General features: G+C 37.2%; 1 protein-coding gene across 1 annotated transcript; it reads left to right on the top strand.

Annotated features, from left to right (window-relative positions):
• Positions 1 to 20: 20 nt before the first annotated feature.
• pafah1b1b (platelet-activating factor acetylhydrolase 1b, regulatory subunit 1b) lies at positions 21 to 22,967 on the top strand. The gene is made up of 11 exons (XM_073824164.1): positions 21 to 179; positions 5,638 to 5,889; positions 10,831 to 10,915; positions 11,001 to 11,075; positions 12,365 to 12,571; positions 15,361 to 15,529; positions 15,966 to 16,068; positions 16,217 to 16,445; positions 16,535 to 16,636; positions 20,730 to 20,886; positions 20,987 to 22,967. Exons 2-11 carry the CDS (start codon positions 5,858 to 5,860, stop codon positions 21,058 to 21,060), a joined length of 1,233 nt encoding a protein of 410 aa, XP_073680265.1. The 5' UTR covers positions 21 to 179; positions 5,638 to 5,857; the 3' UTR covers positions 21,061 to 22,967.
• The last annotated feature ends 1,939 nt before the right edge of the window (positions 22,968 to 24,906 follow it).

Raw genomic sequence — 24,906 nt, 5'->3', positions numbered from 1 at the left:
GCACCGTGCGCGTGCCCGTCATCAGTAGACGGTTATGCGGTGCAGAAATCAAGGAGGAGAAACAGCGCTGACTGAGCCGGAAAATCGGAAGTGACTTTCAGCAGAGACATACCTCATTCGTTTTTACTTTTTTACCTGGCTGTGTGATCTGGCAGATGAGAAACCCTTTATATAAGAAGGTAAGGACTATTTATATTCGCTTCTAGCTGCGCTGTAGTGAAAGTGAGTCAGGTAAAGTGTGTATGTGGCTGCGAAATTTGCGCCGCCTGCCTGACTGACTCAAAATGGCGGACAGGCCGTTAAAGCAAAATAAGGGTGGGAATATCAGAGAGCGATATAAACTAACGCCGGTTATGGCATAACTCACATACACACGTAGATACGGAAACAATACGTTTATTTAATTATCATCTAATTAAATTCTCTTACCTGACCTGAAATTTCTGACAGCCGGCCTTAAGTGATTTGACCCATACTAATGTTAGCTAGTTCATGTTAGCATCCTCTCCGCACTAAACTCATTGAATAACTAATACCAACTGGTGTCATTTGTATTTATGTGTATCAAACGCTCTTTCGCGCTAACATGGCTTCATAAAGCCGTGAAAGTTGTATTTCAGTGGCTGGTGTGGGTGATATTTGGGATTGGGTGTGACTGTGATGATTGAAGGCCGGAGATTCATTACGTCGGTGCCGGTGCATAACTGTATGTTTCGCTACTGTTTTGCTAATATGCTGTTTATTCTGTCAACAAGGGCGTGTATGATATGTTGCGCTGTGTTTGCTAATTAATAGTCGAGCCGTTCATGATTACAGTTGGCAAACAAATTGTCAACGTTGACTGTCTGGCTGCCGTCATGTTTTGATTCGGTGTACAAGATGGAATGTTTTTGAATAATGAGATAAATACGCAATATTCTTAAACCGGAAACGTAATGTGGAGCAGATGTTATTAAATATCGACTAAGATCAGTACCGGTTAAAAAAAATAACCAGCTCAGAAATCATGTAGAGGTGTGAGCGCTTGCCTTGATCTGGATAACACTTAGTTTATATAACGTTACATGCACGCCTTAGATTATTTAGCTGTCATCATATTCTCCTACCACGTGGGCGTTGCCTTACTGTGGCTAATGATTATTTATCATTCAGGCCTAATTAATTTTAGGCTACTTGGCCTGAACTTGCCTTACGTCTGACGTCATTCAGTGTGACGTCTTTATTGCAATGTAATTCTAATGTGATTTTTATTTTTTATTTTTTTTCGTTTTACCCTACCCAGATGAAAATGACAGAGGGATACTAACACAATTCCTAACGGATTTATTTGTTAATAAAACTGGTTATCAATGAGTTGTACACATTATAGGCCTTCCATGAATGCATCCAATGTGGTTCTATATTGTAAATTAAAGGGATAGTTCACCCAAAAATTAAAATTCGGTCATTAATTACTCCCCATCATGTTGTTCCAAAATTGTAAGACCATCGTTCATCTTTGAAATTCAAATTAAGATATTTTAGCTCTCTGACCCTCCATAGACAGAAAGGGTCCTACCACGGTCAAGGCACAGAAATGTCAGGACAACGTTAAAATAGTTCATGTGACATCAGTGGTAGTATAGAAAAGTATATAAAACAAAAATAACTAATTTATTATTATTATTATTATTATTATAACTCTTCTCCATGCTAATCTAGTGCCAATACCAAAAAAGATCTTCATTTGTATTCTGATGAACGAAGGTCTTAAGGGGTTTGAAACAACACGAGGGTGAGTAATTAATGACAGAATTTTCATTTTTGGGTGAACTATCTCTTTAAGGCCTGTTCACAGCAACACACATGCTTGACATGAAATCTGGTCTGATTTCTGTATGTGATTTGTTTGCTCTGACCAATGCTAAAAAATGTCTTGAATGAATTAAAATGATGGATGCACCGATGCATTGGCCAATAATCGGTAGCGGCCGATAAAGGCAGTTATCTGCTATATCGGTCATCGGCAATTGTTTGAAAACAGCTAATGATCAGCCCCGATTCTATCCCTTCAATCAAAAAGGGTTGAAAAATGTGTCAGACTGCAGCTTGTGGGTGGAGAAAATCTCTCTTGTGTGATTTACGGCTGTCGAAGTTAATGTGATAATAACACATTAACGCAATCTCACTTAGTTAATGCAGGTTCCATTTGATGCTATGAATCACTTGTCGTTCAAGGCAGGGTTGCCAGGTCTGCGTTTTTTCTTTTCACCAAAGAGTATTTGTAGCAAGTCTTGGCTCTTAGGTTCTGGTAGTTATCAGCACCATTGCTACATGACAAAAACATTGTGTACATCTCTGTTGCAGCATTACAATTTTCTTCTAACAGCTCTAGCATACTTTTATGCTGCTCATCCTTTGAAGACAAGTATACAGCCAGTCCTCTCTGTTTTTTGGGATTATGTAGATTTATTGGGAGTAGGTGTTTCTGACAGTGGGACAAGCCCTAGAAATGGTTTGAGACACACCCATACCAGTTAACTGCATCAGATTGCAATTAAACACAATCATAATTCAATCCATTATATCTCTTCAGAGTGATCTGACTATACAGTATACATGGACAATATGTGACTCTGGACCACAAAATCAGTATGAAGTAGCACGGGTATATTTGTAGCAATAGCCAAAAAATTTTTTTTTTTCAAAATCATTAGGATATGAAGTAAAGATCATGTTTTGTAAAGTTCCTACCGTAAATATATCAAGTTTTTTTTTTGCTCCCTCAGATTTCAGATTTTCAAATGGTTGTATCTCAGCCAAATATTGTCCTATCCTAAACCATACATCAATGGAAAATTCAGATGATGTATAAATGTCAGTTTCAGAAAATTGACCCTTATGAGTGGTTTTGTGGTCCCGGTTCACATATGGGTATTTGAGTAGTATTTTTATTTTGTTCCAAAGCGCTTTATATAGCTGAAAGTATTGAAGTTCAGAAATAAAAGAAATCATACAATCTAAGGTAATTTTGTAGAATCAGCTGTATTCACACTGACCAACGTCATGCATTTTGTTACTCTGTCACAGACAGCCTCATTCAATGAAAAATTCACGCCTTTTAATGTTTGACTTGCTTCAGGCAGCTACCAGACCTAATCCATTCAACCATACCAGGTGCTTAAACATGGTGTTATTTCAGCACTAGTTTACTTGGTTTACTTTTCTTCAAGTGTAGGCCAATACAAATTTTTTTGTGGCAATAAATCAGTAGTCACCATTTCTTTTTTGACGTTGTTACTGTGCCTGGCTTGTTTTTGGTTGTGCATTCTTTTTTCTACTTACTTAATTACTTACTTATGTATTTATGTATGTATTTATTTACTTATTTATCAAAATTGTGACCCCGGACCACAAAAAAGCTAAATAAATAAGCTTTCCATTAATGCATGGTTAGGATATGAAAATATTTGGCTGAAATACAACTGTTTGAAAATCTAAGGGCCTTTAAAGTTGTCCAAATGAAGTTCTTAGGAATGCTTATTACTAATCAAAAATTAAGTTTTAATATATTTATGGTAGGAAATTTACAAAATATCTTAATGGAACATAATCTTTACTTAGTATCCTAATGATTTTTGGCATAAAAGAAAAATTGATCATTTTGACCAATACAATATATTGTTGACAATTGCTACAAATATACTAGGGATGCACCGATATGTATCGGCCGATCACTTGCGCGTTTTGTCAGTAAAGCCGGTTCTGTAATCAGCGGTAAATGCCATCAGGTGCGTGATTTCACGTTGAGCCGTATATACTACACACAGCTGTTGTTCACTGAGGAGCTGCGCACATTCACACTGATAATGAACATTGATTTGCGCAGCTCGTCGGTAAACAACGGCTGTGTGTAGTATATACGGCTCAACGTGAAATCACGCACCTGATGGCATTTACCGCTGATTACAGAACCGGCTTTACTGACAAAACGCGCAAGCATGATCGGCCGATTCGTATCGGTGCATCCCTAAAATATACCCATGCTACTTATGACTGGTTTTGTGATCCAGGGTCACAATTGAGAGTTTTTTATTTCTCTGTTTTTAGTCCATTTTGATAATCAGAAATGTTCTTTTTGTTTTTATAGTTGTTTATATATAATCAGCTAAACAATAGACTAGCACTTTTATAATTGTATAATTTAGTCATCTCTGAAAGACAGACATCTTCTTATCTGTCGACAACAATTGCAGCGCAGAGGGTTGCTAATGCTAAAGGTGTATTACATCCTCATTGCATGTTGCACATGTGTCTTTGTGCTATAACATAGCACTGATGTGCCCAGGCATGTTTTTGAATAAATCATTATGTTATAGAGCTGAATGCATATAGCAGTCGCAATGTAGGTCTAGACACATGTCTCGCCAAATCTGGCTTTCTATGCGAGTCAAGCGGTGGTTATTGGAACCCTGTCTGAAGCCATATGTTGTGTAATCTTAAATATGGCCCACTTCTTGTCCACAGCTATGGCCTTATGTCTTGTAAGTGTAAGTTGAATTTTGCATCGCAATAAAAAATGTATTTGTATTTGGGCTTTCCATCCTTCAGTTTATTGATTGGTATTTTAGAAATTATAGCCGCTGTTGAGTTTGGTTAGTGTCATAGAAGGATACTAATGACAGTTTGCATTCTTTTGATAAACAGATTTATACTAACCTTTGCTTTTTGTGTAATGCAGGAAAGTTAAGCAGACTTATTTCTTCAGCTTTTTAAAAGAATCGTAACTTTACCAATTAGTTGTTTATAAGCCAAGTATCTTCACATAAATGCATCCAATATTACTGATTAGAGCTGCACAAGTTATCAGAATATAGATATGGTTTAATGTGATTGTGTGAATGAGTGGCACTTTGTTCTGTCCTCTGCTAGACATACTCCAGACACACGTGGTTTAGGGCTTGTGATTATTTATTTATTTTTTTTCTCTCAGCACCCTCAGAGCAGTTTGCTGTTTTTGACTAACTAAGGCATCCCCCATCCCGGTTGACAGCAAATTATAGCATGCAGAAATGCATTATGTTTAATGCATTCATTCCAAAGTCCAAAACATAGCCACATGTCTGGATATCTCATCTGCTCTCCGAAGGCCAGATTAGGCATTTTTCACCTGCGTCAAGCTATTTTAGTTTGCACTGCACAGATTAGAGTGGATATTTGCAGACTGTCAAAACCGACTGAAAGGATTACAAAGTCTTGTCTCAGTCCCCAACACCCCACTTCTCGTCTGGACAACTGTTTTCCTGGACCACCATCCCCTCAGGATTAGCAGAGGAGATTTACGTCACCTCCAGTACTTCCAGTCTGGTTGTCATCGAGGGGCTAAATGTTACTGTGGATGTTTGGGTTGGCCGTGATGGTTTCTTGTAAGCGCACAAGGCCAGAATGGCAATTTGATTTAATATAAGTTAATAAGTTAATATAAGAATGAGTAGGGATGCTAATGGCTCCTTTTTTATCTGGCTAAATGGCTGATGCATTTTAGGCTTCAGTCAGGTCAAGGTCAGAATAATTTCCGCTTCACATTTCTCTTGTATGAACTGCTTTTGTGTTTCTTAATATTCTAATTAATCTTTTTCCCTCTCTCATTTTCCCTAGATGGCAAGTGAATCAAATTGGTGTTAGTTCCAGTGGATCATCAATTTTGTCTCGTGTGCTACTGTGGACGAAGTCTCCGAGCTGCAAAAGTGACGTCGGTTTGCACAAGAGTGTGAGATTGCGTGTCTCATCCAACAATTCGTCCTGCTGAGGAGCTGCTTGGGACTGTTTGCCAGCTCCCTACTTGGGGCAGAGACAGCGCCCCCACCCTCCTGCCAAAATGGTGCTGTCACAGAGGCAACGAGACGAACTGTGAGTCCATATTCTCATCTACACAACACATACATATCGTTTCTGTCACATTAATAGTCAATAGTCAAACAAATTTGAAATTCTGTCACTTAACGTATCATCCGGAAAACAAGTCACACAGGGTCAGAGTTACACTGTTGAGAGAAAAAAGTGTATAAGCCACTTTATTAATTCAGAAATTATGTAAAATACTGGTAAATAAAAGTAAATGTTCACATAAAGCTAAACATTGTAAACATTTTAGTTCCTCTCTCTCCACGACAAATCCTTTAAATTTCACTTTGTGCATGTTTTGCATGCTTGGTGTTAATTGCGTTATATAAGCAACTTTGGAATACAAGTTGCAGCATGTTTCAGATGTTTCAAAAAAAGTGACGTGTATTCCTGAAAATACAGTAAGTGTTCACTTGACTGTGAAATGGGTGGATATCAATATGCCATCAAATAAAATGATTACACCCTGTGTAACCTGACATCAAGTGCAGTTCGGTACACTAGTAAAGAGCGTGACTGCCTGTGCCTTAGGGAGCATCCTGTGACAGCTAGTTAGCTTTAATATTTCATAAAGCCTTTCGACTGAGGAGTGGAGGAGGGGTTCATTATTGCATGATCATTCTTGAGCATTCATTCCTCACGCTTCGCGTAGCACTAGGGGTCTCTGGGTAATCTTGGGTGCACCAGAAATCTATGAATTTCCCCATTCATTTATTTAAAGAGTGAGTGATGATGAAACTGTTAAAATAGGGCTATGATGTAGGTGAAAGGGCAGTTCTGTCTAATCTTTGATGAACGTGTTCAGATGCGTCATTGTTAACTGACTGCCTTGTTTGGAAGGAAAGTTATTGTTGGAAGCTTGTACTGCTGAAGCATTACAAACATTTAAAGACTTAAGCAGTTGAGGCCAATGATTGAACAGCAGCTCACTTAATCACTACACTAAAGTGAAATCACACTTTACATTATTATTTAAAGTGTAAGTGTTTTTTTTTGTTTGTTTGTTTGTTTGTTTTTTTATTAGGGGTGTGCAATTATTGACACTATCTCTATTTTTGTGTTTTTGTGCTGAGACCTTGGCTTGGTTGGATATTATCATGGTCACATGATGATATGAAATGATAGGTCTTCCGGGCAAAAAGTGTACTTTTTAAATAAATTTAAACTACTTATTCTAACATAAAAGGTCTTTAAAGTTATGTTTCAGGCCATTATGCTTTGACACAGTATCTGTCAAACTAAAACTGAAAGCGCAATATGGCTTAATCCCATGATCAAGTCTGTTTTCACTGCCCATTTCAAATCAAAGCACACACATTGTTGAGGCAATCAGCTTGTGATCCGGTGTTTTCTGCGCCTCAGAACGTCTCCATTCACAGTGAATGAATCCAGTGAACTCGTTTTTGCATGTTCTGTGAGTTTAACACACATTTGGGAATGCAACGGCCACCTGTTATGCTTTATTTTTTCGCAGCAGATGGTTACAGCATTTCACTAGATTTTTTAGTGAGACAGGTTTTTGTAAGCCTGTTTTCACTGAAGCAGGAGTTTTCCTTAAATAAAAGCTCTACTGCCATTTCCGTCAAAATAAAAGTGTGCAGTATGATTTGCTGACAGTTAGCATTTTAAATGGGTAATGGCACTGCTGTCCAAATTCAAAATATCTCTTTCAAGTGTAGAAATCAGGAAAGATTTCCTATTATTTCCCTACTGTAATGTAAAGCAAAAATAATGTACCTATGAAATATTCATTTTCATTTATTTTGCAGTGCAATTCTTTTACAATATATGGCTATTACTGTCATTGTTGTTGTTGTTATTATTATTATTTTTATTAATATATTATTATTCTAATTTGTTTGGCTTCCTAAATCACCAGTGTGAATGTTATTTAGACAATATATTGCAAATAAAAAGAGTTGATTCCCTTTTAAAGTTCAGATACAAGTCAATTCACTGACTTTTTTCTGATTAAAGTTTTCTTAGTTAAGAACATGGTTTGCAGCTCTTAATTTTAATTTTAGATTTAATCATTTTAAAATTAGATTGAATAATTTAACTTTAAAATGTACGAAATGTAAAAAAAAAAAAAAAAGAATTCCTTAATTCTTTTTTTTGGATATCACTATAAATATTGTACCGTGGACTTCACATTAAACACGATAGCGTATTTTGAGATTTTAATATCCCTATATTTATGTTCTGTGCAGTGGTTGATTCACAGCAGTGACATAAATTAAGTTTTCCATTAAGGTGCAATAATTGCCACAAAAATGTAAAACATCTATTTACAATTCTTCTATCGATCAAAAAAAAAAAGTTAATAATGTGAAGTTGGAACAAAAAAAGAGATTGTTTTTAGATTTTAGAGATATCACACATGTCACACCAGTGGAGTATCTGTAAGGTGCAGGAGGAACAACAAATGTGTTGACAATGTAAATGAGTGTATGCATTGAAAACGTGATGCTTTTCATGTTTCCGATATGAACTCTCATTTGGTAACATTGACGTTGAAAAATGCGGGTTGTTTTGCTTTGTAGCAGTAAATAGTAGGAGATAGTGGACCTGTTTTGAAGGGGACATTTAAAGTCATGAAATTAATTTTATGGATAATGGATATTTTTTCCTGTCTGCTGCCTGTCACAGCTTAGCGTAGCTACTAGTGAAAGGCATGAGACCGCAAAATGTTCTTGTAATGCCATCAGAAAGTCAGTGAACAGTCAGAAAGCCAACCTATGAATGGGTTTGCTTATAAGTGTCTGTATAGCTACAATTGGGATTGGAAAGTGTTTGAACTAAAAAAAAACATGTCACCATTAAGAAACTTGATTTAACTGTCTTTAAATTAAAATTTTATGAGGTGGCTGATCTTTAAATCCAGTTCTTGCTTATAGCTACTGGACTGCTTGTGTTTCCTTCAGAAAAGTCACTTACTAAAACTAGTCTCGAAGGTGCTGACATCACTGTCTAAATTTAGCCCATTGGCCAGCCCATGAAATATTCACCATCATCCAAAGAGGTGAAAGTCTCATTTACATAATGAAGCCCAGGAAGAGAATTGAAGAGGCTGTGTTTCGAGAGACTGAGTGAAAGTGCTTCGTCCTCCATTTTGGCATTTCCTGCTGTGTCATTTGAGACTTTTTCCATCCTCTGTGGTGAGTGTCCATGACAACCAGGGCACTGTGTTTTGGTTACTTTCCTGGTCTCTTTTTTCCCCATCCTTTTTCTTACTGAGTTGTACTGCTGGAAGTTCATTGCCATGTTGGATGCAAGTGTTGCATCACTAAAACATCTATCAAAAGCAAGAATGGCCTTGTTCACACTGCAGCTGAATTCATTTGTCATAACTCCTGGATTCCATAACAATAATGTAGTAGATTCAGTTTGAATGCCATTGTCACTCCCAAAATTTTGCAGTCAGTACGAGTCTTTTGGCCCAATCCCAATTCTATTTTCTACCCCTTCGCCTACCCCTCGCCCCTTCCCCTTGTCCCTTGAAACAAAGTGTAAAGGGGAAGGGCTAAAATATTTCCCCTAAGAAATGGGACACCACTACAACACTGCTATACGTCATCATAGGTTGTCGCTAGTTCCTAATGTTACGTCAGAGGACATGCGCAGATGTTTATCACTCAATCCAAGATGTCAAAATGTTGTCATGTTTCAAAAAGTACAAATGTATGGTGTACGCACCGTTCATTCACATGTGGCCGTAAGCAAAACAAACAACGCATTATCACATGCGCGGCAAATTGCTAATCAGTGTAGTGGTGCCTGGAGAAGTATATATGCTTCATTTGTGAATTTCGTTTTCAACTTTCTATTTGAACGCGTTCGTTTTCTGGATCCTTGGACTAAAATGTTTACAGGGGTTCACTTGTTTAAGAGATTTCTGATCGTAAAAATCAGCTTCTTTTTATTTGTAAGGTATCGTTTTTATTATTATGTACTGATTTAAATTACTGGTGCGGTAGACGTATCGGGCGCAGGTGCATTAGGCGCAATCATCAAATACATTTCAAAGCAAGCCGGCTCCACGGTCCTGACTGCATCATCACTGCCTTTATTGGGTGTTTTTAGCAAATATTTACATTTATTCACATGACTGGATGTGGTGGACTGCCATGATTTTGGCGAATGCAGGACACTACTGAATAATGCGCATCAGAGGGGATTTAAAAAGTGGAAGTGTGTATACACCGTATACCTGCGTACACCCTCCACTACACCACCGTTGCAAATTGCCGTGCCACTGGTCTTTCATGTTTCTAACATGCAGTCAAGTGTATATGACATAAAAATATATTTTGTAATATCGTGCAATCAGTGCTATCTGCTAGCAAACATTAGCGATTTTTTTGCAAACGTTTATTTACAAAACAACACCATAAAACCAAACACAAGTTTGAAGGTAATATACATATAATGAAACATAGTCATCAAAATCCTTATTAAAGGCAAAAATTACTTATATTTACGAGTCTGCTTGCTCGAGTGAGCAGCCATGTTGGAAATTTCTCTTAGCCCTTCGTTTGAAGTGAGGTCCTGAAAAATCTTCGTTTGGAGGGCTATCTGGCCCTTTCCCTTACCCCTACCCCTCCAACCAAAAGAGAAATGAGACACCCCTACCCCTTCACGTGAACGTGCCAAATGGAGGGGTAGGGCTAAGTGTAGGGGTAAGGGGTAGAATTGGGATTTTATGTTCCTAACAAAATTTACATGGATCTCTAGTCATGTGACTACATATTGACTTCATCTCTTTGTCACTGCTAATGTGATAAGTGTGGCCTCATCATTGATCATTTACCATACATGCATCAAATCTAAATGGATTTGGGTGATGATCACACACTGACAATGTTCCCATAGAGGACATTTTTATTAAAGCTTAGCACCATGATTTCACATCTACTTGTCTAATAAAATCACCTCTTTTTCTTTCAGAAATCGAGCAATAGCAGATTATTTGCGCTCTAATGGCTATGAAGAAGCATATTCAGTTTTTAAGAAGGAGGCAGAGTTGGATATGGTAATAATTTTCACATTAAGCTTTAAAATGAAAAGACAATCCTGTTTGATCTAGTAGGTCTTATTCTCACTTGTAATTTCTTCAGAATGAAGAGTTGGATAAGAAGTATGCAGGCCTTTTGGAAAAGAAATGGACTTCAGTCATCAGATTACAGAAAAAGGTGAGTAAATCATTTTTTCGCTATGAAAAAAGGGCAATACAAAAAAAGTTTACATCCTTCCTTCCTTCTGCAAAATGTTAATTATTTTGACAAAAAAAGAGGGATGCATGTTATTGTTTATTTAGTACTGACCTGAATAAGATATTTCACATAAAAGATGTTTACATACAGTCTACAACAGAAAATAACAGTTGAATTTATAAAAATGACCCGGTTCAAAGTTTACACCCCCTTGATTCTTAATGTGTTCTTACCTGAATGATCCACAGCTGGTTTGGTTTTGTTTGTTTAGTGATAGTTGTTTATGAGTTCCTTGTTTGACCTGAACATTTTAACTGCCCGCTGTCCTTCTGAAAAATCCTTCAGGTCTCACAAATTCTTTGTTTTTTCAGCATTTTTGTGTATTTTAACCCTTTCCAACAATGACTGTATGATTTTAAGATCCATCTTTTCAAACTGAGGACAACTGAGGGACTCATATGCAACTAATACAGAAGGTTCAAACGCTTACTGATGCTCCAGAAGGAAAAACCATACATTAAGAGCTGCAGGGTGAAAACTTTTTGAATTTGAAGATCAGGGTAAATCTAATTTATTTTGTCTTCTGGGAAACATGTAACCATCTTCTGTAGCCTCTGAAATTATGATATTTAGGCAAAATAAGAAAAAAAGTACCCATCTCCATTTTGTTCAAAAGCTCTTAATGTTTTTCCTTCTGGAGCATCAGTGAGCATTTGAACCTTCTGTAATAGTTGCATATGAGTCCCTCAGTTGTCCTCAGTGAGAAAAGATGGATCTCAAAAGCATACAGTCATTGTTGGAAAGGGTTCAAATACACGAAAATGCTGAAAAACCAAAGAATTTGTGAGACCTGAAGGATTTTTCTGAAGAGCAGCGGGCAGTTTAACTGTTCAGGACAAACAAAGGACTCATGAACAACTATCACTAAACAAAATAAAAACAGTCATGGATCATTCAGGTAACAACACAGTATTAACAATCAGGAGGATGTAAACATTTGAACAAGGTTATTTTAATAAATTCAGCTATTATATTCCCTTGTGGGACTATATGTAAACATCTTTTATGTGAAATGTCTTATTCAGGTCAGTACTAAATAACATGCATTTTGTATGATCCCTCTTATTTTAAAATAAGTAAAATAATTAACATTTTGCAGATTCTGAAAGGGTGGTGTAAACTTTTGACCTCAACTGTATCTCTGAAATAATTGCACAGGTGTAATTTTTTTAAGATAAACAACCCTAGTTTTTCCTGTATTTTCTTAGGTAATGGAGTTGGAGTCCAAACTAAATGAAGCTAAGGAGGAGATCACTTTAGGAGGCCCAGTGGGACAGAAACGAGACCCCAAAGAGTGGATCCCCCGCCCGCCTGAGAAGTACGCCCTCAGCGGCCACAGAAGCCCTGTCACACGCGTCATCTTCCACCCTGTGTTCAGCCTCATGGTCTCCGCCTCAGAGGACGCCACTATAAAGGTGTTTGTTTGATTCTGTGTTTTTATGCGTCCGATGACTTTGATAGGCTGTGGGAGGACGTATGCATATGCTGTATGGATGTTTTCTTGTGCCATGTTTCAGTTTTCAAATCCATCTGCTCTCATTCTTTTCTGCTGAGTCACTGACTATCTCCATGGAGAAATCGTGATGCTGTGGTTTCCCAGGGCAACGGTGCAGGGAGCAGTTCTCTGGACACCAGGCAGTGCAGTTATAAGCGTTCTCAGCTTGCATTTCTATTAGAACATTCTTTATGCATTTCTTTGTACCTTTTACCTGTCAAGACACAGATAGATCACAAATATCACAGCTAGAGTGCTGGAGACATTTTACATCACATCTTTTTATATATATATATATATATATTTCATAGTTTTTTTTCCTATCATCTTTGTTGTCTAACCTGTTGCTATTTGCAGTTGAAGCGGTATACTCTTTCTGTGCCAGATTTAACACCTGTTAGACATTTTTTGCTACTGTAGGGCCCTATGAAAAATGTTTTATTTTTCACTAAATTCTGTTTTAATTTTTCCCAAACTCATTTTTTTCCATTTTAATTTTTCTATATTCTGTTTTAATAATCAAATGACATTTTATTAATCAAAAAGCTTGTCTAATTAATTAAAATCATGAAACCTAAATTTATTAAAAGTTTTACAAAAATTAAATTTTTATGGCCCTTTGAAATGCCCCCCCCCCTCAAATTTTGTTTTATTTTGTAACAAATTCTGTGTTTTCCATTAATTTTCTGGGTGAATAACCAAAAGCATCTCCAATTAATTAATTTTATTCAGAAAAATATCTAACTTTTCTTTCTTTCTTTATTTCTTTCCTTCTTTCAGAAATACTGTGTTGTGTATTTGCATTATTCTGTATTCTAAATACATTTTGGTAAAATATTTTTCTGGTAAATATTCCTTAAAAGTAATGTCTTAATAATAATTTTATTAGTAGTAGTATTATCATTACATTAAGTCATACATATATTTGTCAAAGTTTCTTCGTTCATGTACTCGTATTGAGGCAGCAGAGGCTGAAAACACTGCGCCGTTCATTCACACACAGACTTACTATTCTCAGACACTAGTACCGACCTACTTTTTATTTATTTGTCCAAAATTTGGCAAATTCTGTGACATTCTGCATTATACAGTAAATTCTAATTTTTATGGCTGGATTCTGCAATTCTGTCAGTTTTGCGGAAATTCTAAGGCCCTACTATTGTACGTTTAATTTTCTGCATTGGAGCTCTTAGTGTAAAATAGGGTTTGCACAACTACAGTTGTACTAGTTGACCAAATACAGTTGAGGTCAAAAGTTTACATACACCTTGCAAGGGATCATACAAAATGAATGTTATATTTTTTTTTTGTTTTTTTTTTTTTAGTACTGCCCTAATTAAGATATTTCACGGCGTTTACATATAGTCCACAAGAGAAAATAATAATTGAATTTATAAAAATTACCCTGTTCAAAACTTTAAGCATACGCTTGATTCTCCGTACTGTTTATTACCTGAGTGAGCCACAGCTGTTTTTTTTTTTTTTTTTTTTGTTTGTTTGTTTAGTGATAGTTTTTCCTGAACAGTTAAACTGTTTGCTGTTCTTCAGAAAAATCCCACAAATTCTTTGGTTTTTCAGCATTTTGTGTATTTGAACCCTTTCCAGCAATGACTGCATGATTTTGAGGTCCATTTCACACTGAGGACAACTGAGGGACTCATATGCAACTATTACACAAGGCACAAGGTTCAAATGCTCACTGACACTTTAGAAGGAAACACTATGCATTAAGAGCCATTAAGAGGGTGAACACATTTTAAATTTGAAGATCATGGTAAATTTAACTTATTTTGTCTTCGGGGGAACATGTAAGTATCTTTTGTAGTGTCTGAAGGGCAGAATGGAAAAAAATGGGGAAAAAAAATTCCATTTGGGCAAAAAAAGAAAAGCGTACACATCCTCATGCTGTTCAAAAGTTTTCACCCCCAGCTCTTAATGCATTGTTTATCCTTCTGGAGCATCAGTGAGTGTTTGAACCTTCTGTAATAGTTGCACATGAATCCCTCAGTTGTACTCCGTGTGAAAAGATGGATCTCAAAACCATACAGTCACTGTGGAAAACGGTTCAAATACACAAAAATGCTAAAGGATTTCTCTGAGGAACAGCAGGCAGGACAAACAAGGGACTCATGAACAACTATCACTAACAAAAAAACAAAACAAACAAAAAAAAAAAACGCAACTGTGGATCATTCTGGTAACAACACAGTAGTAAGAATCAAGGGGATGTACACTTTTGAACCGGGTCATTTTTTATAAATTCAACTATTTTGTCTGGTGGACTATTAAACATCTATTATGTGAAATATCTTATTTAGGTCAGTACTAAATAAAAAAAAAAAACATGCGTTTTGTATGATCCCTCTCACTTTGGTAAAATTAACATTTTGCATATTCTGCAAGGTGTGTGTGTGTAAACTTTTGACCTCAACTGTAAGTAACTGACTAGTCAGTGTGTTAATATTTGCCTTATGTAAATGATACTGTGCAGCTTTAGCGGTCTTTGGTGTTTTTGGGAACAGAGTGTGTGTGGTGCATTGTAATGAATGATGCAAAAACATTGCATTGGTGTTGTTTGATTCTAAAAATTCTCAGAGTACTCAAATGTTTTGCTTAAGCTACCAAACTGTTTTTAAAAGTGTGCAACATTATTATTTCGGAAGTCTTTGAAACAAGTGTGTAAATATGTTCTGTTGCATTGTTTTGCAGGTTTGGGACTACGAGGCTGGGGATTTCGAGCGTACCCTGAAGGGTCACACTGACTCCGTGCAGGACATCTCCTTTGATCAGACTGGAAAGCTGCTGGCTTCTTGCTCCGCGGACATGACCATCAAACTCTGGGACTTCCAGGGCTTTGAGTGCATCAGGACCATGCACGGTACATATTTCCTGCATTTGCTACCGCATTATTAGAATTATTTAAATCTACTGCTGAAAGAACTTCCTTGAATGGCCTTTGACCCACCATGGACTGCAGCCACCTCCAATATAGGCTTAAAGCTTACTGGGATCCGTATTAGTGCGCTGGAGAATCCTCTCTCTGGACGCCGAGACTCACTCAGGACCTGTTGGTCCAAAGGGAGGGGTAAAGGTTTGTTTGGGGGCAGGATTAACCAGGCTGACAGCTTTAATCTCTCTCTCAAATAACAAAGGTGCCTCTTTTAATCATATGCTGTAAGTCCTGTCCTTTACGTCTGTCAGTAAATGACCTTCGGGTTCGACATTGAATGGTTATGCCACAAGTCAAAGGTCCAGTTGCTTGTAACTAAGCTTTTCCTCACACCTCATCTCATTTACCTTTCTCACATCCTCAGGACATGATCACAATGTGTCGTCAGTTGCCATCATGCCCAACGGTGACCACATAGTGTCTGCTTCCAGGGATAAGACCATGAAAATGTGGGAGGTGGCCACTGGGTGAGTAATCCTGAAGTGCATTGTGTGGGCTAATTGTGATCTGAATGTTGTACTCTTCAAGGATTTCAGTGAGTCACATGTGTAACAATGCAAAACAATCTGGAAGAGTGTATGTCAGTGTCTAATGATTCTCCCCATCTTGTCACAGTTACTGTGTGAAGACGTTCACTGGTCACAGGGAGTGGGTGCGTATGGTCCGGCCCAATCAAGATGGCACACTGTTGGCCAGCTGCTCTAATGACCAGACGGTGCGTGTGTGGGTGGTGGCTACCAAGGAGTGCAAGGCAGAGCTGCGGGAGCACGAGCATGTGGTGGAGTGCATTTCTTGGGCTCCTGAGAGCGCACACCCCACCATATCTGAGGCTACAGGCTCTGAGGTACATTGCTTTTATCCCCTCTTTTTCACTTTTCTGTATCATATATTGCATTCTCTTAATAATTTGTCATGTTTACGGTCTCCTTGCAGAACAAGAAGAGTGGCAAGCCTGGGCCATTCCTGTTGTCCGGATCCAGAGATAAGACCATTAAAATGTGGGACATAAGTACTGGCATGTGCCTTATGACACTGGTGAGTTAAACTATAGTCAAACTGCCTGGGCTCAGAATAGAAAATTGCATTCTGCTATTAAAGGGAAAGTTCACCCAAAAATGATAATTCTGTCATTAATTACTCATCCTCTTGTTGTTCCAAACCCATTAGTAGGGATGCACCAAATGTTAAGCAACCGAAATTATTTGGCTGAAAATAGCAAGAAAAATATCTTTCAGTGTCAGCGAAAAGGCCGAATAAATTATACCTAACAATGACGTGACACGATTTAATAGAGGTGCTCACTAATGCAGCAAACATGTCGACAGTGAAAGCATTTAAAACTGTCAGAGAAAGATGCAGAAATCATTACAAGCACCAGACTGTTTGGTATAGCATTGCATGTCTTAAGATGAGAAGAGAAAGTGGTGGTTGTTGCTGCTTACTGTATGATGACTGAAATCGCAAAATGGCCTTAAACCATGTTATGTTGTCTAATACACGCACAAATTGTATTTATTCTGACAGCGCTGCACAAGCTCCTTAGCCAGGGTTCAAAGCCCAATGCGTGAGGAAAATCTGCAGGATGAGAATCATTCATAAATCTGCTGCTGTCAGCAAAAAGTAGTACTACTGAGGTCTTCTTGTGGGTTTCTGCCAAAATAAGTCAACGTTCATAAATGTTAGTATTGTAATTTTACTGTTGTTCTGTAAAATAAAATAAAGTAACACAAAAATAATGATAACAATCATTACATCAGCTTTATTAATATGTTTATTATAATATCCTCCTTTGCTCAGCAAGGCTGCATTTTTTTTGTACATTAAAAACGCATGCCTGATTCAAGAAGGGGGTCTTAAAAATGGCTAAAGAATATTATTTTACTAACTTAAATTGTGCTTTGTTGGTAGGCTATAATGTCTACTAGAATGTTCAGTGTTAAATAAATATTTTTAATTTGTTTTGTAATTGATTTTTTTTCTCTGAAAAGCAAGACAAAACTGTAAAAAGCAAATATTGGCTATTTAATTGGCAAAATACATGGGGAAAAAAAACACAAATAAACATGTTCGATAATGGGGATTCAGTCCAGTGTGCAATTTTCTTCGGATTCGGCTTCGGCCAAGAATTTTCATTTCGGTGCATCCCTCCCCATAAGACCTCATCTTCGGAACACAAATTAAGATATTTTAGATTAAATCTGAGAGCTCTCTTACTCTCCATAAACAGCAACGTTATTACCACAGTACAGAAATGTAGTGAGCACATCGTTAATATAGTCCATGTGACATCAGTGGTTCAATTTTATGAAGCTACGAGAATACTTTGTGCGCAAAGAAAACAAAATGAATGACTTTATTCAACAAATCTTCTCTAGAGAGTACTGTGACACATGCGTGTGTTTTCCTGTGCATGCAAACAAGGCGCAGCGCATGCATGTTTACATCAGCAGAAAACTCTCCATAATAATGCTTAGGGTGACATGCAGGAGAAGAATTGTTGACTCGTTATTTTTGTTTTCTTTGCACACAAAGTATTCTTGTTGTTCTTCATTTTAGTATAGTACAGATTTTAACTACGTTACTACAATGTAATTAATGATTTTTTTTGTGAACTATCCCTTTAACATGTATGCACTATGGAAGGCAATTTCTGCCACATAATAAAAAAAAAGTTTTGACATGGACATAATTATGACATGATATATCAAACTTACAAAGACACTTAAAAGTCATAATCATGGCATAAGTTGAAATTAAGTCATAGTTCAGAGATATTCACAGTTTTTAATAAATATGTGAAGAATTTTTGCAGGCAAGAAAATGTCCATTGTCTGTTTTCAATAGTGTAATGATGTATAAAGCAAGGTTCGCACAGAAGTCATTCTCAAACCAAGCAACTTTCTGATGGTCAATGTGGTGACTTGAACCCATTGAGAAATCTACATAGAAAATTTGTGTGAAAATGTAATTTATTAATGTGATTTCAAAGCTGAATGTTTGGCATCATTACTCCAGTCACAAGATCCTTCAGAAATCATTCTTAATATTCTGATTTCTTTGGTGAATCAAAAAAAGTTTAGAAGAACATCATTTATCTGAAATAGAAATCTTTTGTAACATTATAAATGTCTTTATTATCACTTTTGATCATTTTAAAGCATCCTTGTTAAATAAAAGTATTAATTTTCTTTTATGATTTATATCTTTTATAGAAATAAAACAATTATACTGACTCCAAGCTTTTGAATGGTATAGTGTATAATGTTACAAAAGCTTTATATTTCAGATGAATGCTGATCTTTGAATCTTTTTATTCATCACAGAATCCTGAAAAAATTAACTCAACTGTTTTAAATATTGATGAAAATAATAAATGTTTCTTGAACAGTAAATCACCATATTAGAATGATTTCTGAAGGATCATGTGACATGAGTAATGACTCTGAAAATGTAGCTTTGATCACAGGACAGGGCTCGAAATTAACTTTTTTTACTTGGTAGCACTGGTGCTCCCAACTTCAAAAAGGTAGGAGCACAAAAAAAAATTTAGGAGCACCCAATTTCTTTTTAGCCTAATGCACCGATCTTGATTCTTCATGGCCGATTCTGATTGCAAATGGGGTGATTTTGAAAGCCTTTTTAATATATTTATTTTACGCCTTAAGCAAGGGACAAGAATGAATGAAAATATGAGTACATAAACAAGATAAATAAGATAAACAAGATAAATAAACAAGTTTATTTTCTCTATTATAGGTACAGTAATTTAAATTAGAGGCAACCACTGCATTTTTAAACAATCTACAGTATAAATAACACAAAATAAACGAAAGTTCTTTCTTAGTCGTGTAGACAATAAATGCAGCCATAATCAAAGTAGGCTACTCTTTCAATATTTATATATTAATATATAAATATTTATTAATATATAAATATTTACTTATTATGGCCCACATACTAATAACAGCCTAGATATTTTATGTAGCCTAATTTGCGCGCATTGGGGAGTCGCTCTCTAAACGCGGGGTATTAAAATTGCTTTTGAATGCGCGTGCGCGTTTTACTTTTGGTTTCGTTTTAACGATCGCGCCAAACTCTCAGCAGCGCTGAGCGTGCATTCTACAATACGAGACATTAATTTAACAAAACGATTTGAAAGTGGGGGACACAAACTGGATTTTGAAAAGAGTATCTGCGGTGAAAATTACACCCCTGCGTGAATGAAACTCTGCCGCTGATATCATTTGAGGTGAATGCGTGCCGCATTGTACAGTATTGAGACGGAGGCGCTGTAGCACGAAATATAGTATATTTCCTTAAAAGCAGATTGTGGAGACCTTTTAATTGTCCACAATCAAACATTGTCATATTACACACCCTTAATTGCAATGCAGTTTGTGCAAATCCGGAACAGAGGTTGGTTAAGAGAGAGAGAAAAAAAACGGCCGGTTCCTAGTTTAGCGGAGAGCAGTGTCAGTTACAGGCGGTGATTGACGGCTAATATCTAAAATCTGCATTAAAGTTAAGAATGTAACGATGAAGTTTAAATGGTTATGTAATGTTGGAGAGAACAGCGAGGCTGTCTCTGTATCGGCTCAGCAGTATGTGCAGTAGTTAGGCTAGCGAAAATTTTGTAAAGAAATGAAACCAAGTCGCACCACAATTTCTCGCACTCGCACAAATGCTCCCAAATATAATTTGAGGTCGCGCAGATTAAATTTTGGGAGCATATGCGACCAAAACGGTCGCAATTTCGAGCCCTGCAGGAATAAATTACATTTTAAATTATATTCAAATAGAAAGCAGTTATTTGAAATAGTAAAAATGTTTCACATTATTACTGCTTTGCTGTATTTTGGATCAAATAAATGCAGGCTTGGTGAGCAAAAGAGACTTCTATGAAAGCATTAAAAGTCTTACTGTTCAAAAACTTTTTACTGGTAGTGTATACTATTTTGAACATGGCCACCCACTGTGTATAAATTATACTGTATTACTGCTCTGTATTTGATTCATTAATAAAATATAAGCAAACAACTTTTTCAAATATACATTTAAGTGGCAGATTCTGAGCTTTTATGCATAATTTTTCATTCTTCGTTCATCTTTTACGTCTCTCGCCTCTCAGGTCGGTCATGATAACTGGGTGCGTGGAGTGCTGTTCCATCCTGGTGGCAGATTTGTAGTGAGCTGCGCTGATGACAAGACCCTTCGTATCTGGGACTATAAGAACAAGCGCTGCATGAAGACCCTGAGTGCCCATGAACACTTTGTTACCTCTCTGGGTAAGCCAAGCATTACCTGTCATTACCTGGACAACAAAATAGTGACATTTGGTCTCCTTCTGCCACTAAATCAATTAAATATTCATCCTTTTTTCCACAGATTTCCACAAGACTTCTCCTTACGTGGTGACAGGAAGTGTAGATCAAACGGTCAAAGTGTGGGAATGTCGCTGATCGCCATTGGATCCGCCCCTTCCCTTTTCCCCCCAACGCCACCACTTTGGCCACTCCCACACCTGCTCTTCAGGATGCACTCATTACTATGGTTACCACCTCATCCAGCTCTCTTCTAATAACTATTGTCCTTTTATGTAAATTACTCTGGATGTAGTTTGAGCTTATTAAATGTTACACAAGACATTCACAAGGAAAAAAAAAAGAAATAAGTAAAAAGTAAAACAAGTATTCTTGCATGGTGAATCCAGACCTTGTATACTGTAAATTTTTTGCTTCTCCTCATCTAAAAGTACCGTAGGGATGCAGAGCACAGGTGTTGCTCTCGCCTCAAGCGTTTATGAACAGAAGGCAGAATGATGCTGTTTGGGGAATTCAGGATACAGGGCACTCAAAACCGTTCTGTTGGACGTTGACGTTTTCTTTCTTGACGTTTGTCACATTCTGCTTTACGGAAAAGAGACTTTCAAAACATTTAAACTGACTGAAGATGAACAGCTTGACGTGTCTGTTCCGGGGGGCCTGTAATGTAATTTAACCGTATGAATGCCTGGATGCTCAGTTCTCCCCTTTCCAAGAAGATTCTCTCATTTGACATTCGTCACTTTTAAGAAGTGGTAACAACTTCAATTCACATTATTGAACCGTTCTCATCCATGAAGTCCTTTTCCATTTGTAAAGCAGGCAAATTTACATTTAGAAAAAAGTACAGAAGACACCATTGCTTTTATAAGGACATGGATCAGTAAAGTGCACTTGTCCCTGGAGAAAATAGGGTTTACACTTTCTTTTTTTGTACAGAAGATATAATTCTGACACCCTCCGTCGCCACGTCTTGGTAGAGGAGGACTTTGACATACTTTATTTACTGATAGAGGGCAAGTGAAGTGCCATTTTACTCATTCTTAATTGCGCACATTCACCATTTTCAGGACTGCGTTCAACTTTGGGGACAAGGCGCTCCACACAAATGCAGCTACATCTCATCTAGGTTTGATTTAGTACCTCTGCTACATTTCCCAGATTTCACTCTGCCTCACTATTCTCGAAAATGACTTCAATCGCTCATAGGTTTCATTAACCCCCTTCTCTGCGTCATCGATATAGCGCTTTCATTGCTTGGTCATTCTGCTGCCTGCTTGCACCATCTGCTGCCTGTCCGCTTGTGCGCGCGTTTGTGAAGACTTCGGGAGACGTTGCCCGTACAGGCTTTTTGCCGTACTCCGTGGTACTGCTCAGTGACCTTGTGCCGACGAGCTATCTAGTCAGTCTCTCTTGATTCAGGGAGGTTTTTGGCATTGCAGAGGAAGACACTCGTAGCGGGTGACGCTGGACCTTGTGGAGTTTGAGAGTTCGGCACCTCCACCGTAGATCGACGTGCAATATCTATAGGCTGCTCTGTGTGTTAACTATTACGGTGTGTATGTGGTTTCTATGAACACATTTATAGGAAGATGGCCTCCTGAGGCAGACGGATGAAAGTCCGACAGGAGCGAGTTTGAAAAGTTTTCCACTGGCTGCCGTACGAGGCAACAATTAGCAGCTTATAAGACTACATCAGTGGTGAGTAGTTTGCTGTGCTTGCTGGTCCGCAGCGTACTGTTTCCAACAGTAGAGTCATGTATGCCCAACCACTGCCATCCCAAAGTTGTGTATGTAGAATCTATGGATGTGCGTGGACGTCACTTCCTGTCTGTGAGCACACAGCGGACTCTGACTCCGGCTATTCGCTTTCTCTGCCTTGTTAATGTACTGAGAATCCCCAATATCGAGGACTTCATTCTGCTTTTTGTGGTCTCACTGTTGACACACACTCGTGCACTCACATAAATAAATAATTGTCCATCAGTATATCTTGATGTCATTGTTTGCAACATAATTAAAATAATAAAATATCTGTAAATATACATCAGCCCATCTATTGTTGTTGTTTTTTTCATCTACAATAGTGGACAAAATATTGCCACTCTCTTTTTGTAGGAATAATGCAACATTTCAATCAAAACAGGTGCTGTCGACAGGTCCGTGAAACAATATTTGTGGTACAAATACTATATAAAATACAGCTGCAGTTAAGGGACCAAGCACAACAGAGATAAAATGAGCAGCTAAGGGGCTGTCTTTGATTACTTCATAAAGCAAAACATCTTAAGGCTAAAAGTAGCTCATAACTTGCCGATTTAGGAGTAAATCTTAAAGATAATGGGCGTGTCAATCCTAAATTTAGGACTCCTAAATTTTTGCTCTAAGAGTATTTTACAAAGCATTTTAGCGCTAAAACTAGCTCCTAAATCTGTGAAACGTTAGGAGTAGTGAAGAGGACTCCTGAGTCACTAAGACCAAATCACAAATATGGCTAAAATGGCTGTTGCCGGCAAACTGCCTCGGAACGTAAACATTTTAGGAACATGTTGCATTTATTGGCACGCATATGTTTTCCCACACATCTTTTTTGGTTTTGGAGGTTATTTATACTCCAAATTTTCCTTTGATTATATGCTTGTTTTCATTAACTGGTTGGGTAAGAAGCTGTTCTTGAGTCCAGTTCGGTTTTCTTTTTTTGGTTTGCGTGTCTTACTATCAGCCATGATTATTCTAATCTAGTCGGTCAATTAAAATATTGTTTGTATGCATATCTGCTAATTGTTTACGAGAAGCACACATGACAATTAGCTGAACACACACTTTAATTAGTGACACTAATTGACATTCGTGGCAACATGTTTAATTTTTAAACCGTATTATTTGAATATGGCAACATAATATCACCCTCTACAGTATTTTATGAATAAATCTCTGACAGAGACTCCACCCCTATCAGCCAATCACTGTATTCATAGTTAGTTAGCATGCTGACATCATCCATAGCAACGAGGTCAACCCCACCCTTACTTTTAGCTTAAGACTTCTCTCTATTCCTTAGTAAAAGTTTGTCTCAGCAGCTTTGTGAATAGGTTTTGAGAGAAAACTCTTAGCTAAAACCTTTTACTGCTATTTAGGAGAACTCTTAGTACTAAGATAAAATGTTTTGTGAATACGGGCCCAGGGCTCTATCCGAAATCACCCCCTATACCCTTAAATATGGCACTATTTGAGGGGACAGCCATTTTTAGTGGGGTCTAAAACGATAGCGGACATTCTCGAGTGCACTCTTTCAAAAGCGTTAAAAAGATATAGCCTCATGTCCTTTTTTTTTCTACAAACTTCATCAAAATCGTAAGCGTGCTTTTGGTTTGATCCTTTTGATAACTTTATGCCAGAATGCCATGAAGATTATCTGAGCCAATTTTGTTGAAAATTGGACAAAAAGTGCAGGACGAGTTTGAAAAAAGTAGATATGTCCTAAAAATCAAAACTACGAAAAATCTTGACCATAGAAATTCATTTTTTTACATATATTCAACTCGATATGAACCGAGGAATCAAGATATAAAAGATTTTGCTTTTAGACCTTACAGTTCCAGAGTTATTAGCAGAAATGTGAGTCAAAATTTGGCCTGTTGGTAGCATTAGAGAGTTTGAGTTGGAGACTCCAAATTTACTGTGGTTAATGGTGAGACTGTCCTCTATCCGTGTGCCTAATTTCATAACTTTTTATGCATTCTATAAGATTTATAACAATGTTAAAGTGTTTGGTATCATTTGATTAGGTATGCTGCTCCGAATCTAGGAAGGTCACTCTTATCACTCTGATTTTTGGTCAATCTGTTCAGAAAATATAAAGAAAAAAGTCATTTTTTTATATATCTTTTGACCAGTAGGTGGTGCTGTGCCAAAACTATTTATGTAATTATGAAACTACTTAATTCGTTAATGCCCTTTCCGAAAATGGTTTGGTATAACAAA

Source organism: Garra rufa, chromosome 19, assembly GCF_049309525.1.
Source record: "Garra rufa chromosome 19, GarRuf1.0, whole genome shotgun sequence".
NCBI classification, from domain to species: Eukaryota; Metazoa; Chordata; class Actinopteri; order Cypriniformes; family Cyprinidae; genus Garra; species Garra rufa.
This window is presented reverse-complemented; position numbering and strand designations above follow the sequence as displayed.